Here is a 15655-nt window from a genome sequence, read left to right as displayed (position 1 = left end):
TTCACCTTCACACTCCTGGGCCAGACTACACTCAATCATATGACCCACTGAAGAGATGAGTCTTCAGTAAAGACTTAAAGCTTGAGACCGAGTTTGCGTCTCTCACACAAGTAGGCAGACCATTCAATAAAAAATGAGCTCTATAGGAGAAAGCCCTGCCTCCAGCTGTTTGCTTAGAAATTCTAGGGACAATTAGGAGGCCTGCGTCTTGTGACCGTAGTGTATGTGTAGGTATGTACAGCAGGACCAAATCAGAGAGATAGGTAGGAGCAAGCCCATGTAATGCTTTGTAGGTTAGCAGTAAAACCTTGAAATCAGCCCTTGCCTTGAAAGGAAGCCAGTGCAGGGAGGCTAGCACTGGAGTAATATGATCAAATTTCTTGGTTCTAGTCAGGATTCTATCAGCCGTATTTAGCACTAGCTGAAGTTTATTTAGTGCTTTATCCAGGTAGCCGGAAAGTAGAGCATTGCAGTAGTCTAACCTAGAAGCAACAAAAGCATGGATTAATTTTTCTGCATCATTTTTGGACAGAAAGTTTCTGATTTTTGCAATGTTACGTAGATGGAAAAAAGCTGTCCTTGAAACAGTCTTGATATGTTAGTCAAAAGAGAGATCAGCGTCCAGAGTAACGGCGAGGTCCTTCACAGTTTTATTTGAGACGACTGTACAACCATTAAGATTAATTGTCAGATTCAACAGAAGATCTCTTTGTTTCTTGGGACCTAGAACCAGCATTTCTGTTTTGACTGAGTTTAAAAGTAGAACGTATGCAACCATCTACTTCCTTATGTCTGAAACACAGGCTTCTCGGAAGGGCAATTTTGGAGCTTCACCATGTTTCATTGAAATGGACAGCTGTGTGTCATCCGCATAGCAGTGAAAGTTAACATTATGTTTTCGAATGACATCCCCAAGAGGTAAAATATATAGTGAAAACAATAGTGGTCCTAAAACAGAACCTTGAGGAACACTGAAATTTACAGTTGATTTGTCAGAGGACAAACCATTCACAGACGGATATCTTTCCGACAGATAAGATCTAAACCAGGCCAGAACTTGTCCGTGTAGACCAATTTGGGTTTCCAATCTCTCCAAAAGAATGTGGTGATCGATGGTATCATAAGCAGCACTAAGGTCTAGGAGCACGAGGACAGATGCAGAGCCTCGGTCTGATGCCATTAAAAGTTCATTAACCACCTTCACAAGTGCAGTCTCAGTGCTATGATGGGGTCTAAAACCAGACTGAAGCATTTCATATACATTGTTTGTCTTCAGGAAGGCAGTGAGTTGCTGCGCAACAGCCTTTTCTAAACATTTTGAGAGGAATGGAAGATTCAATATGGTAGTTTTTAATATTTTTTGGGTCAAGGTTTGGATTTTTCAAGAGAGGCTTTATTACTGCCACTTTTAGTGAGTTTGGTACACATCCGGTGGATAGAGAGCCATTTATTATGTTCAACATAGGAGGGCCAAGCAAAGGAAGCAGCGCTTTCAGTAGTTTACTTGGAATAATAATCATTGTGTCAAGAGATATAGTACTAAAACACTTGAGTGTCTCTCTTGGTCCTAGGTCCTGGCAGAGTTGAGCAGACTCAGGACAACTGAGCTTTGAAGGAATACGCAGATTTAAAGAGGAGTCCGTAATTTGCTTTCTAATAATCATGATCTTTTCCTCAAAGAAGTTCATGAATTTATTACTGCTGAAATGAAAGCCATCCTCACTTGGGGAATGCTGCTTTTTAGTTAGCTTTGCGACAGTATTAAAAATACATTTCGGATTGTTCTTATATTCCTCATTTTAAGTTATGTTGGAAAAATAGGATAATCGAGCAGCAGTAAGGGCTCTTTGATACTGCACGGTACTGTCTTTCCAAGCTAGTCAGAAGACTTCCAGTTTGGTGTGGCACCATTTCCGTTCCAATTTTCTGGAAGCTTGCTTCAGAGCTCGGGTATTTTCTGTATACCAGGGAGCTAGTTTCTTATGAGAAATGTTTTTAGTTTTTAGGGATGCAACTGCATCTAGGGTATTGTGCAAGGTTAAATTGAGTTCCTCAGTTAGGTGGTTAACTGATTTTTGTCCTCTGACGTCCTTGGGTAGGCAGAGGGAGTCTGGAAGGGCATCAAGGAATCTTTGTGTTGTCTGTGAATTTATAGCACGACTTTTGATGCTCCTTGGTTGGGGTCTGAGCAGATTATTTGTTGCAATTGCAAACGTAATAAAATGGTGGTCCGATAGTCCAGGATGATGAGGAAAAACATTAAGATCCACAACATTTATTCCATGGGACAAAACTAGGTCCAGAGTATGACTGTGACAGTGAGTAGGTCCAGAGACATGTTGGACAAAATCTACTGAGTCGATGATGGCTCCGAAAGCCTTTTGGAGTGGGTCTGTGGACTTTTCCATGTAAATATTAAAGTCACCAAAAATTAGAATATTATCTGCTATGACTACAAGGTCCGATAGGAATTCAGGGAACTCAATGAGGAACGCTGTATATGGCCCAGGAGGCCTGTAAACAGTAGCTATAAAAAGTGATTGAGTAGGCTGCATAGATTTCATGACTAGAAGCTCAAAAGACGAAAGCGTCAATTTTTTTGTTTGTAAATTGAACTTTGCTATCGTAAATGTTAGCAACACCTCCACCTTTGCGGGATGCACGGGGAATATGGTCACTAGTGTAAACAGGAGGTGAGGCCTCATTTAACACAGCAAATTCATCAGGCTTAAGCCATGTTTCAGTCAGGCCAATCACATCAAGATTAGAAGTATTGTGGGAGCCTGGATGCGACCTTCGATGAAAACATACTTATTCCTGCTCTCCATTCAATGATAGTCTTCACTTTATATATTGTGTGATTACTACAGGCGTGATGCCACCATGTGAAACTATGGGCTTAGCATGGGACTGGGCTGTCCATCGAGCAGATTTCCTCTATTAGGCCTACTATGACTATTGGGCAGGACAATGACCCAACACACATCCAGGCCCACCAGTATATTTTGTGTAAAGGGCCTACATGGTCCCATCCAATGGTACTTGAAACCTCTTACATAATAGTCAAACAATGACAACAAATGACATTGAATATTAGCGTATTTATTAGTGATAGGAGAAAGTGGTAGGTCGTCAACGCACCCCAAGTAGTGAAGCTCTCTAGTTAAGCATTAGCAAAGTGTAGGCTTTATCCAATGACAGTGAGGCCATGTATAGAATGGCCACTAGCCAGATCCAGCAGAGATGAACAGAGAACATTCTAGTCAATGGTTTAGCTGGGGTCAGCAAGGCACTGACATTGCTTTGTCCCAGAGGTTTAATGTACATCTGTCTGCAGCAAGTGGTAATGATTCTTCTCTCATTTTTTAGTTAATGGACAATTAAAATTAAGATAGCCTTGTGTAGCGTAGAAGGTTGATCATATAAAATACCAATTGGCAGTGGCACAATTTCTCAGGAGTACTATGCAGTTAATATGCAACTACAACAGTCTTCGTGGATGAGTGGAAGAAGTCAAATAGATGAATAGTCAATAAGACACAGAGAATGTTTGAAAAGCTTTTCTCTTTTATTGCTCAGCAGTAAAAATGACAGTGTATGTTACGATACAAAAAATACATGACGCTGGACACAAGATACTGCCCCTCCTCTCCATTCTACATTTAGCAAAATACCCATTCTCTGGTATGGCACCTCGTGCCCGTTGCAGCAACACTGAGTATACAAAACATTATGAACTCCTGCTCTTTCCATAACATAGACTGGCCAGGTGTATCCAGGTGAAAGCTATGATCCCTTACTGATGTCACTTGTTAAATCCACTTCAATCAATGTAAATGAAGGGGAGGAAACAGGTTAAATAATGATTTTTAAGCCTTGAGACATGGATTGTGTATGTGTGCCATTCAGTGGGTGAATGGGCAGGACAAAAATGTAAGTGCCTTTGAACAGGGTTTGGTAGTAGGGGCCAGGCGTACCAGTTTGTATCAAGAACTGCAACACTGCTGGTTTTTCCACACTCAACAGTTTTCTGTGTGTATCAAGAATGGTCCACCAACCAGACGACATCCAGCCAACTTGACACAACTGTGGGAAGCATTGGAGTCAACATTGGCCAGCATCCCTGTGGAACGCTTTCGACACCTTGTAGAGTCCATGTCCTGACGTATTGAGTGTCTTCTGAGGGGAAAGGGGGGAGGGGTGCACCTTAATATTAGGTAGGTGTCCCTAATGTTTGGTATACTCAGTGCACATCCAGTAGATTGATAACATATTCAACAAAACGCTAATTCAACAACATTTTCAAACACTGGGTAGTATGATTGAACAGATAAGCGTTTCACAATGTGACAAGCAGAGGCAGTAACAAAAGGCAGCATTTAGCAACTACAAACATGTGACAAAGCAAAAGTAAAGCATGATACACAAATCGATTTGATAATGAAACAAAATATGTATGTTTGATTAAACTCTGCCACTGTATGTGCTCACAGTAAATATTCAGGATAAAATATTATCTCAGTATTTTCATTGGTCATGATTTCTACGGCATTTTTTATTTTTACATCCAGAAATTAAATCAAATATCATTCAGTATCTGTACATTACAGTAATAAACACAATTTACTCTCATGGACAAATACTGTACTTATGGAGGGAGATTATGATATGTTTGGTCTCAAAATATTTAGGGTTAGAGAGGGCTAACGTTAAACAAACATAATTGACTGCCAGAACCCACTCCATAACACGAATCCATACAGACAAACAGACAGAGATACACACAGACAGGCACGCACGCACGCACGCACACACACACAGACAGACAGACAGACAGACAGACAGACAGACAGACAGACAGACAGACAGACAGCTTGACAAAGGGAGTTAAGACATGTACGTGGTCCCTCAACAGAGAGGCTGGTGACACGCGAGGGGGAAAGTCCATTTGGTCTATTCAGATACAACCCTATGCCCTTTGGGCTCTCTCTACTAACACCTGGCCTCACAAACCTTGCCCTAAACCTCCATATCCCCTCAAGTACGTAGGTACAGAATTCAAGTTCAACAGGCTTTTCAGTAAGTATTTTGGGTTTGATTTTTAAGAAAATGAAACATAACGTTCTTACATAATATATTTTCTCTAAAGCAGAATTCAAGTGGCCACGTCCACAATGCTCTCACCATCAAGCCACTGTAACAAAAGGCAAATCACACATACTCCGTAGATTATAAAGACATAAAAACCATTATCACAATTAAGCTTTTGTAGAAAATGTACATCAGAAAAATATGCAGGCAAACCCTCATAGTAAATAGTGTCTGTTTTTAGCTCTTCTCTTCGTCTCGTTTATGTATTCATAATATACAGTATAAAGTGGGTGTCTCTGAAGTTAACCACATGTATAAAAATGACAACGACAGGGAGAAAAGGGCGGGGGACATTTATTTTGAAAGTCAGACTTTTATTTTTGACAGTCTTGTACCGGTGGTATCAGGACATGGCCACCAGACCAGCATCTGTCCGCTCTAGATGTCACAGGCCTTCTCTCTGTTGATGAACAGGGTCTCCTGGCAGAAAGGGTTAACCAGCACCACCCCGCTGTCGCTGTAGTCTCCATTAGGAGGTAGGCACGTCTCCTGCTCCTGAAACACACGCACGCACACAGACATGCACGCACACATGCACGCACGCACATACGAAACACACAACACACAAAGGCTAGTGAGATTCAGGACAGAGTGTTTTGCGACTTAGGAGACACAAACAATTCTCTGTGCTTGGGGTCTGAATCGTATGTAGTAGAAAGGTGAGGACAAAAGATGGCTGACTGATTAAGCTAGCAGAAAGAACACGAAGAGACAAAAATAGAGGGAAAGAGGGAGGGGAGTTGAACAGGCTACACAACAGAGAAAATAAGTAAAGAAGGGAAGGGGAGACTCAGCAGAACACAGCAACACAGCAGAGGGAGGGAAGCGTGGAAGAGGGAGGAGTGGGAGAGAGACAGAGGAGAGTTAGTAGAGGGAGAGGGAGAGAGAGAAATCGTGGCAGTGACTCAGCTAAAAAGACAACAGGGGGTGGGGGAGAAAAAGCAGAAAAAAACAGTGATTCAGAAGAACGAGCCTTACAGAAAGAGAGGGGATGGGAAGAGGTACATTTTAGCTGGCAATACCCCTAACCCTAGCATTAACACATCACTGTATATAGTACTTGAACTATTGTATGGAATATACACCAGGTTGCACTGGAAAAAGGCTATTTGGCAAAAATAGATATTGACCGTAACAGCCATATAGATAAATCAATTCACGGTTCATCTCTATTGTAACAGCATCAGCAAAGCTAGAGGCACTTTAGGGGAATTATAAGGAAAGACAAAGATGGAGGGAGGGAGAGAGGGAGGGACGAGGCAGCGCTACAGTGGGAGGAATAAAATAGGGACGCAAGACAACACCGGTGTGTCACCACAAACACCCTAAACATGTTCCAACCTCGGCATTCCCCTCCTGCACCACGGGAGGAGGCATTGACGGGGAGTGAGCAATGGAGTGAGCAAAAAGAGAGGACAAATCAGAAATAGAGGTGTGGTCAGTATGCAGATGAGAAATTATGTGGAGAGCCGATGAGACGTGCTGATTTCATAGCAACAAAAATATGTCCGTAGAGTGAATTGAAATGCGATAGACGACACCAGGGATAAGCAACTTTGATGGGGGCCAGAAGAAAATGTGTAATCATCAAGAGGGGCTGCAGTGGCTTGCGGGTCTGCTACCCACATCTATACCCACACATACAGTGTTTTGTGGGCCCTAAGCACCACCCACCCAGTTGCCCATCCCTGAACTATACAAAGGATAATCTAACGGTTTAAATTGACCCCAAAATGATTCAGTTGAAGTTTTGGCTGTAATTGTACAGCAGAGGGCACTATAGTCCACATATATAGTCCACTGTAACCAACATGTTGACCTCACATCTGCTAAAGTACTCTAGCTACTTGGCAACAACACTGCTCACTTATTTACATGTTTTGTATCATTAGTGAATTCTGAAGAACATCTAGTTGAGGAGCCTAACTTGGAGGATTGGAGGAGCCCACATTTATAATGCCTGTACAAACATAGGCTGTATATTCAGAAAATAGCTTATTTCTAAACTCTAGTCTATGCCATCACACAGATTATGTCAATTTGACCAAATGTCCATTACACCATGCTGAGTCCAGGCTTCACAACAACCGTACATATCGGCCCTTTCACTCTAAATAATATATCCCCTGTAGAGCAATTTGGTGCCAGATTGGGGGGCTGTAACTTACATACAGGCCCTTCCACTGAAGTGAAACATTTCTCATTTCCTACAGGAATTCCTTTTTGGGCTTTATAACAAGGTTGTCAGTGACATCAGGAATAGGTGTACCTCAGCGTTGTCTAGGGACGTGATCTCCCGAGGCAGCTCCACCGCGTGCCTGTTGAAGTAGTCCATGGTGATGGCATTGTTCCAGTAGCTCAGGTTGTTCTCCTGGCTTGAAGACTTCTTCTTCCTTCTCATACAGCACACAGTCAGCAGGACAGCTGGAGGGGGAGGGAGAGTGGGGGAGAGGGGGGGGCAAAGTCAGTACATCCTCTAAAATGATACAACCTCTAATACATCAATCCAGGGTCTTTCATTATGTATCACAGTGTTTCAGTGGATACGGTGGTCAGTATGAAAGTGGTCTCAGCCGCCAAAAAGTGTTGGTTAGCCTCCCACTGACACAAACACAATTTCTCTAACCTCTTGTCACCAGAGCCTTCCTCAGGTTGCTATTTGATACTCACAGCATGAGGTCACAGGCACACTGATAGCCAACACGATCCACATGATGTCCATCTTGCTCAGGCAGATGGTGGCGCGGGACAGCGGCGAGTCCATAGCGGGGCCAGAGCCGTTGCCTGGACCCCAGGGGTCCCTGGTGGTGGCGGGGACCAGGCGGTTCAGAAAGTTCCCACTGGCCGTGGAGGGCGGCTCCGTAGGGGACGAGCTGTTCCACTGGGAGGAGGGGTTCTTGCTAGGGCTGCCCTCCACACTGCCGTTATGAAAAGTGGCATTGCCAAGTGGGCTTTGTGGGCCAAGGGGGGCATCGTCTGTTGTTGTACCCTGAGAGGGGGCCCTGCCGCTGCCTGTCTCCTGGGCTGCGGTGTCATTGGTTGTGGTACCATTGGTGGAGACAGGGCTGGACTTTGGGGCCAGACTGGCATGGGTCAGGGAGGGGGGAGATGGAGAGGTGGGGGCCGGGGAGGGGGAGGGGGGCTTGTCTGGTGGGCTCTCTTTTGGAGAGGCAGGCCCCTCTGTTTTGAGCTCCCTGGTGGGCCTTTCGTTGACCAATGGGTGCACCCCCCGTAGGGTGATGGCGTGGGGTTGGGACAGCTTGGCCGTGGCTTCAACATGCTCCCTGAGGGTCTGATCTAGAGCAGCATCCACTGAGGAAGAGGAGGATAGGGAGGAAGGCTGCAGCTCACTGGTGAAGTCCTGCTGACTGGGGTCTGTGGCCTCCTCGTCATTCCCCACCAGGGGGGCATGCGTGTGTGTGGGGGACGGGAGACCATCAAGCTCCGGGTTAAGAGTATGCCCTCTCTCTGTGAGTGGGCTGGGTATTGGAGGAGCCAGGACAGAGTCTGGAGCCACCTCACTATGCGGGCCACCAGAGCTGGTAAGGCTAGGAGGGCTGTTGCCCTGGTTAACACTGACAGTATCTGGGCTACGGGCTTTATTTACACTGAACGAGTTGGGCATGAGGCCCTGGTCTGCACTGAGAGAACTGGAGCTGTGGCCCAGGTTGAGAGCACTAGAGCTGGGGGAGTGGGCCTGCTTGACTGGGCTGGGGCTGGCAGAGCTAAGGCCAGGGTCTTGGTTAACTCTCATAGAGCTCACAGTGTTAGGACTGACAGTAGCTGCAGCTTGAATGAGGCTGTCTCTACTGGGTGGTGTTATAATGTGTGCCAGGCTGGTGTTGTGGTTTAGATGCCAGCCCCAAGAGCTGTGGGATGCGGTGGGCTGGATGATGCCCGTGGGCATTGCCCCTCTCTGTGGGGACCAAGAATCCCCGCTGCTGGAGCCCTCCTGCTGCCAGTCTGGGGGGGCCAGGGCCGAGAGCGGGTTAGGGGGGCTGCTGTGGGGCGCTGCCATGGAGACAGGGTCCTGGGGGGTCCGGCTGGGGTACAGCTCCTGGGTAGAAAACACCAGGCCCACTGGCACAGCCAGGATCACTAGGACATCTACAGAGATGGAGGGAGAGAGGGAGAAAGACAGAAAGAGAGAGAGAGTGTGAGAGAGAGGGAGGGAGAATTATTAGAAATAATGTGTGTGTGTGTGCAAGTATGCATGTCTGAGTGTGTGTGTGCAGGTCTGTCTACCATTTCTCCTGAGGTTCCCTGCTTAGCATATTGAGGCACCAACACTGAGGCTCAGGAGTTGCAATAGGCTGTTTATGAGTCAGTGAGGAACCTTACAACCTTGTCTTGCATCCATTAAAACTCATCACGCCTTAATCAACTGCCTGCACTGTGTTTGTCACTCGCCTGGTTTAACTAGATTGCTTTATTAACCTCATAATGCTGTGTGTGTGTGTTTGTGTCAGTGTGTGTGTGTTTGTGTAAATGTGTGTGTGTTTGCGTGTGTCTGTATGCGTGTTTGTGTCGAGTCTGTGTGCATGCCTATGCGTCCATGTGTGTGTGGCAGACAGGTTGAGGACTAGTGGCACCTCTTGTCTGTCGAGAAACGTGCTCTAATTGTGCCAGCATGACTGAGCCTGCCACACACACATCAAATGCAAGAAGGCATCCTGACGAAGCGTTTCTCTTTCCATGGACAACACAACAGAAACACGCAGCAGTTATTGTGTTGATTCTGAGGTGACGCTAGGCCACATCTGAGAGGTCTGCAGCGAGAGAAAGATACAGATAGAGAGATGGATGACAGACAAAGAATCAAAAAGCTTATGATGTTTTCATATGTTCAAAAACCTGACAGCTTCACTCTAACCAGCCAGGACCCATAGGGAGGATGTAGCAACTAGCTATTAGAAGCTACCTGGGGGAGAACCATGTCATACTATTACATTATCTACGAGAGAGAGAGAGAGAGAGAGAGAGAGAGAGAGAGAGAGAGAGAGAGAGAAAGAGGGAGAAACTCAGAGGAGACCGGCGGGAGCTAATTCATTTCACTCTGCTCATTTCCTACCTTGTTTTGTTGACACAGTTAAACATGGCTACTGTGAACACATCAATACCGACCGGCCGGTGTGTTCTACGCTGAATACTGTGTTAGTTAGCACAAAGGCAGGCAGGTGGTAGCACCAAAGCGCTAGCTAGCAAAGCCGTTGTTTTACATGAGAAGAGGAATAAGATATTTCATAGTGTGTTTTTCAAAGGCTACCCAGTGGTTAGCGGGAAGGAAGAAAGGACTGATATGAAAGAGACAAAAGAGAATGAAACATAAACTTGTAGAAAAAAAGGATCTATCTAGAACCTGAAAGGGTTCTTCGGCTGTCCCCACAGTATAACCTTTTAAAGAACCCTATTTGGTTCCAGATGGAACCCTTTTGGTTCCAGGTAGAACCCTTTCCACAAAATGGTTTAACCTGGAACCAAAAAGTGTTCTCCTGTGGGAACAGCCAAATAACCTTTTTTTTGTACTTTTACCCTTTTTTCTCCCCAATTTCATGGTATCCAATTCGTAGTTACAATCTTGTCCTGAAGCTGCAACTCCCCGACAGACTCGGGAGAAGCGAATGTCAAGAGTCATGCGTCCTCCGAAACACAACCCTGCCAAGCCGCACTGCTTCTTGACACACTGCTCGCTTAACCCGAGCAGCCCAAAGTCAACTTGCAGGTGCCCGGTCCGCCACAAGGAGTCGCTAGAGCGCAATGGGACAAGGAAATACCGACCAGCCAAACCCTCCCCTAACTCAGAACGACGCTGGGCCAATTGTGTGCCACCTCGTGGGTCTCCCGGTCACGGCCGGCTGTGACACAGCCTGGGATCTAACCCAGGTCTGTAGTGACGCCTCAAGCACGGTGATGCAGGGCCTTAGTCCGCTGCGCCACTCGGGAGTCCCGAAGAACCCTCTTTTTAACTATTTTTTTCTTCTTCTAAGAGTAGAGATGAAAAACTCTGTGTATGGAGGAGTGTTGGGGAGAAAGTGAAAGAGAGAGAAGAAAAAGAGAGGATGTTAAAGGAGCTGAAAAGACAGACAGAAAAGACAGACAGAACAGACCTACAGTCATTCCTCTTGAATCTGTTCTACAAGTCAGTTACGACTATTGACTACGAAAGGCTATTTATTCTGTCCTTATTCTTAGTATTAGTCAGATTCTTAGCCTTATTCTTAGTCTCACTGAGCTGCTACACCTTTAGATGTGCCTCACCTTAGGTCAGACAACCCACACACAGGAAAGCAGCTGGGGTGCCTGGCTTATCTACGCTTTGGAAACACACCACCAACCCACACAATCACACACAGTCACACACACACACACACACACACACACACACACACACACACACTGATTCTCAATGCTACCCATATGACCCAGGTGTTGAAGCTATCGTATCACCATGGTGCTGCCTCGGTAACTATGGAAACCAAGTTTCCGTTTTCCAAACGAATGAAGAGATGGGCGACAGAGCCAGGGAGAGGTGGGAAAACTACTACATATACTGTAATACTGTATGTACAGATGGAGAAAATAAAATATAGAAATAACTCACAGAAGATAAGTATGATCAAGGAGAAAGAATAGCATTAAGAGAAAGAATAGTATTATGAGGGTAACAGCACACATCCACAATTTCAAACACTGTACTGATAGAATAGTACCCCCTCTTAACTCCATCATATACCAAAACTCAGCATCACACATCCCTATACACTCGTTTCCTTCAGTCCATTATGTGATCCAATACCATGCAAAGGCCTGGAAGCATAGGCCGTTTAAACGTTATCTTAACTTAGTATGCGTCCCAAATGGCACCCTATTACCTATATAGTGGACTTCTTTTGATCAGGGCCCACAGGGCTCTGTTCCAAAAAATAATGCACCACATAGGGAATAGGCTGCCATTTGGGACACAGAGGCTATCAAACCTTCTCCGGCTCGCTAGGTACTGTATGAGAGGGTCCTCTTTCCTCTGCCTTCTATTTACCAAGCCTGTCACGTCCCTAATGCAGAGAGGAGCCTATTCCAGACACTCCAGACCCATAACCGGGAGATAACAAAGACGGGATAGTTTGATTTATGACTAGTGCTCTCAAGAGAGATGGTCGCAAGGCAGGGAGACCATATACTCTCTCAGAAATAGCCCAACTCACCCTAGGATTTGTAACCTCATATTTAGACCCATTGATGATCTCCGATGGAGGTATGTTGACCCCCGGTCTCTTCAGCCCATTGTTAATGTATTCAACCCTCCAACACACACAAACATAATCATACACTGCATGTTTTTCTGTGACATATTGCTTTAGTTCCATCCACGCAGAGTAGAGTTGATAACTATAATGTTGATGGTGGGAGGCTGTTAGTAGACAGCTTATGCTACTGTGTTACTGCTATAGACTAAAGCATTGTACTACAGGCCAATAGAGTGTGATTGTAATAGCGACACTGTTTGCCATGCTGTGGTTTGGCCTCAGTCACACCCTCAATCAGGATCTAACCCCCCTGTCATAACACAACTTGGCAACCCGGCCCGGTCAGTCAGAAAAGTCTGAATAATACATGAGCTCCTGCTCCACTGGCAACAAAGTGGTGCGCACACACGCAAACACACACACAAAGCTAACCTTGTGGGGACACAATTCAGTCCCATTCAAACCCCTAACCTGTGCTCTTACCCTAACCCTGGTTCCTAACCCTAAAGCTAACCCTTAACCCCATGGAAATAGCATTTGACCTTGTGGGGGCTAACTTAATGTCCCCAGTTGGTCAACTTTTTGCTAGTTTACTATTCTTGAAGAATAGTTAAACACTTCCACACACACACACACACACACACACACACACACACACACACACACACACACACACACACACACACACACACACACACACACACACACACACACACACACACACACACACACACACACACACACACACACACACAGCCCTGGTGTGCTCCTCCTCATCTGCAATAAACATACTTATTAATATTCATCTGGGAACTTGCTGATCATCATGTTTTATTGAGCAGCATATCTAAAACATTAAAGGAGGCAAAACACATTTTAAGTTTGGTAACATCAAAACATGTTGCATGATGTTCCTTGTCAGCCCGAGGAATAGTCAATATTTTGTGAAGTGTCTAGATGACTTGTTTGGAAGGCTGCAGTATGTGTGGTTGAGTTAATCAATCAATGAAATACATCTAATCTTGAGAAGCACGTGCACACACATGCATTCACACACACTAAAAAACAGATGGGACAGGGGGATACCTAGTCAGTTGTACAACAGAATGCCTTCAACTGAAATGTGTCTTGCGCATTTAACCCAGCCCCTCTGAATCAGAGGAATAAAATGGTATTGATTCTCCATAATCTCAAACTCACATTCTCCCTCCCTCTTCCATTTCATTTTGAATTTCCCTTCTCAGACAATAAAGATCTATTGAATTGAATTGTGTCTCTTCCATACAGGAAGGTAAATGTGAGTATGCCTACTGGTGACTGCACACAGGGCTGAAGGTTAGTGAATACCAAGGACAACTACGATGGACCTCCAGTTATATCTGGGAGAGCCCTTCACCACTCATAACCCATGTCCTGCTTCTAAAGATTCCCTATGAAGACTGTGACTAAGTGTCCAAGGCCGCATCCCAAAATGGCAATATATTCCCTATATATAGTGCTCTACTTTTGACCAGGTCCCAGTGCACTATGTAAGGATTACGGTGTCAATTGGGACTCAGCCGTGGTCAAGTAAACTGCTGGCCTCTAAGAGAGTGGACCTCTAAGAGAGTGGGCCTCTAAGAGAGTGGACCTCTTAGAGAGTGGGCCTCTAAGAGAGTGGACCTCTTAGAGAGTGGGCCTCTAAGAGAGTGGGCCTCTAAGAGAGTGGGCCTCTTAGAGAGTGGGCCTCTTAGAGAGTGGGCCTCTTAGAGAGTGGACCTCTTAGAGAGTGGACCTCTAAGAGAGTGGACCTCTAAGAGAGTGGACCTCTTAGAGAGTGGACCTCTAAGAGACTGGACCTCTAAGAGAGTGGACCTCTAAGAGAGTGGACCTCTAAGAGAGTGGGCCTCTAAGAGAGTGGACCTCTAAGAGAGTGGACCTCTTAGAGAGTGGACCTCTTAGAGAGTGGACCTCTTAGAGAGTGGACCTCTAAGAGAGTGGACCTCTAAGAGAGTGGACCTCTAAGAAAATCAAATCAAATCAAATCTTTATTTGTCACATACACATGGTTAGCAGATGTTAATGCGAGTGTAGCGAAATGCTTGTGCTTCTAGTTCCGACAATGCAGTAATAACCAACAAGTAATCTAACTAACAATTCCTAAACTACTGTCTTATACACAGTGTAAGGGGATAAAGAATATGTACATAAGGATATATGAATGAGTGATGGTACAGAGCAGCATAGGCAAGATACAGTAGATGGTATCGAGTACAGGATATACATATGAGATGAGTATGTAAACAAAGTGGCATAGTTAAAGTGGCTAGTGATACATGTATTACATAAGGATGCAGTCGATGATATAGAGTACAGTATATACGTATGCATATGAGATGAATAATGTAGGGTAAGTAACATTATATAAGGTAGCATTGTTTAAAGTGGCTAGTGATATATTTACATAATTTCCCATCAATTCCCATTATTAAAGTGGCTGGAGTTGAGTCAGTGTCAGTGTGTTGGCAGCAGCCACTCAATGTTAGTGGTGGCTGTTTAACAGTCTGATGGCCTTGAGATAGAAGCTGTTTTTCAGTCTCTCGGTCCCAGCTTTGATGCACCTGTACTGACCTCGCCTTCTGGATGATAGCGGGGTGAACAGGCAGTGGCTCGGGTGGTTGATGTCCTTGATGATCTTTATGGCCTTCCTGTAACATCGGGTGGTGTAGGTGTCCTGGAGGGCAGGTAGTTTGCCCCCGGTGATGCATTGTGCAGACCTCACTACCCTCTGGAGAGCCTTACGGTTGAGGGCGGAGCAGTTGCCGTACCAGGCGGTGATACAGCCCGCCAGGATGCTCTCGATTGTGCATCTGTAGAAGTTTGTGAGTGCTTTTGGTGACAAGCCAAATTTCTTCAGCCTCCTGAGGTTGAAGAGGCGCTGCTGCGCCTTCTTCACGATGCTGTCTGTGTGAGTGGACCAATTCAGTTTGTCTGTGATGTGTATGCCGAGGAACTTAAAACTTGCTACCCTCTCCACTACTGTTCCATCGATGTGGATAGGGGGTGTTCCCTCTGCTGTTTCCTGAAGTCCACAATCATCTCCTTAGTTTTGTTGACGTTGAGTGTGAGGTTATTTTCCTGACACCACACTCCGAGGGCCCTCACCTCCTCCCTGTAGGCCGTCTCGTCGTTGTTGGTAATCAAGCCTACCACTGTTGTGTCGTCCGCAAACTTGATGATTGAGTTGGAGGCGTGCGTGGCCACGCAGTCGTGGGTGAACA

The 15655-nt window shown here is 45.4% G+C and overlaps 1 protein-coding gene across 2 annotated transcripts in view; it reads right to left on the bottom strand.

The window, feature by feature from the left end:
* Positions 1 to 3547: 3547 nt before the first annotated feature.
* tmem108 (transmembrane protein 108) overlaps positions 3548 to 15655 on the bottom strand; it is a 62022-nt gene continuing 49914 nt past the window's right edge. For both annotated transcript variants that reach the window (XM_064941697.1, XM_064941698.1), the window contains exons 3-5: positions 7822 to 9258; positions 7421 to 7575; positions 3548 to 5646 (exon numbers count right to left, since the gene is read on the bottom strand). In XM_064941697.1, the coding sequence (XP_064797769.1) occupies positions 5530 to 5646; positions 7421 to 7575; positions 7822 to 9258 (1709 nt within the window). In that variant the 3' untranslated portion in view covers positions 3548 to 5529. The remainder of the gene's footprint in view (positions 5647 to 7420; positions 7576 to 7821; positions 9259 to 15655) is intronic.

This window comes from Oncorhynchus masou, chromosome 28, assembly GCF_036934945.1.
Source record: "Oncorhynchus masou masou isolate Uvic2021 chromosome 28, UVic_Omas_1.1, whole genome shotgun sequence".
Taxonomy (NCBI): domain Eukaryota; kingdom Metazoa; phylum Chordata; class Actinopteri; order Salmoniformes; family Salmonidae; genus Oncorhynchus; species Oncorhynchus masou.
The sequence above is the reverse complement of the archived record's forward strand: the minus strand, read 5'-3'. Positions and strand labels throughout refer to the sequence as shown.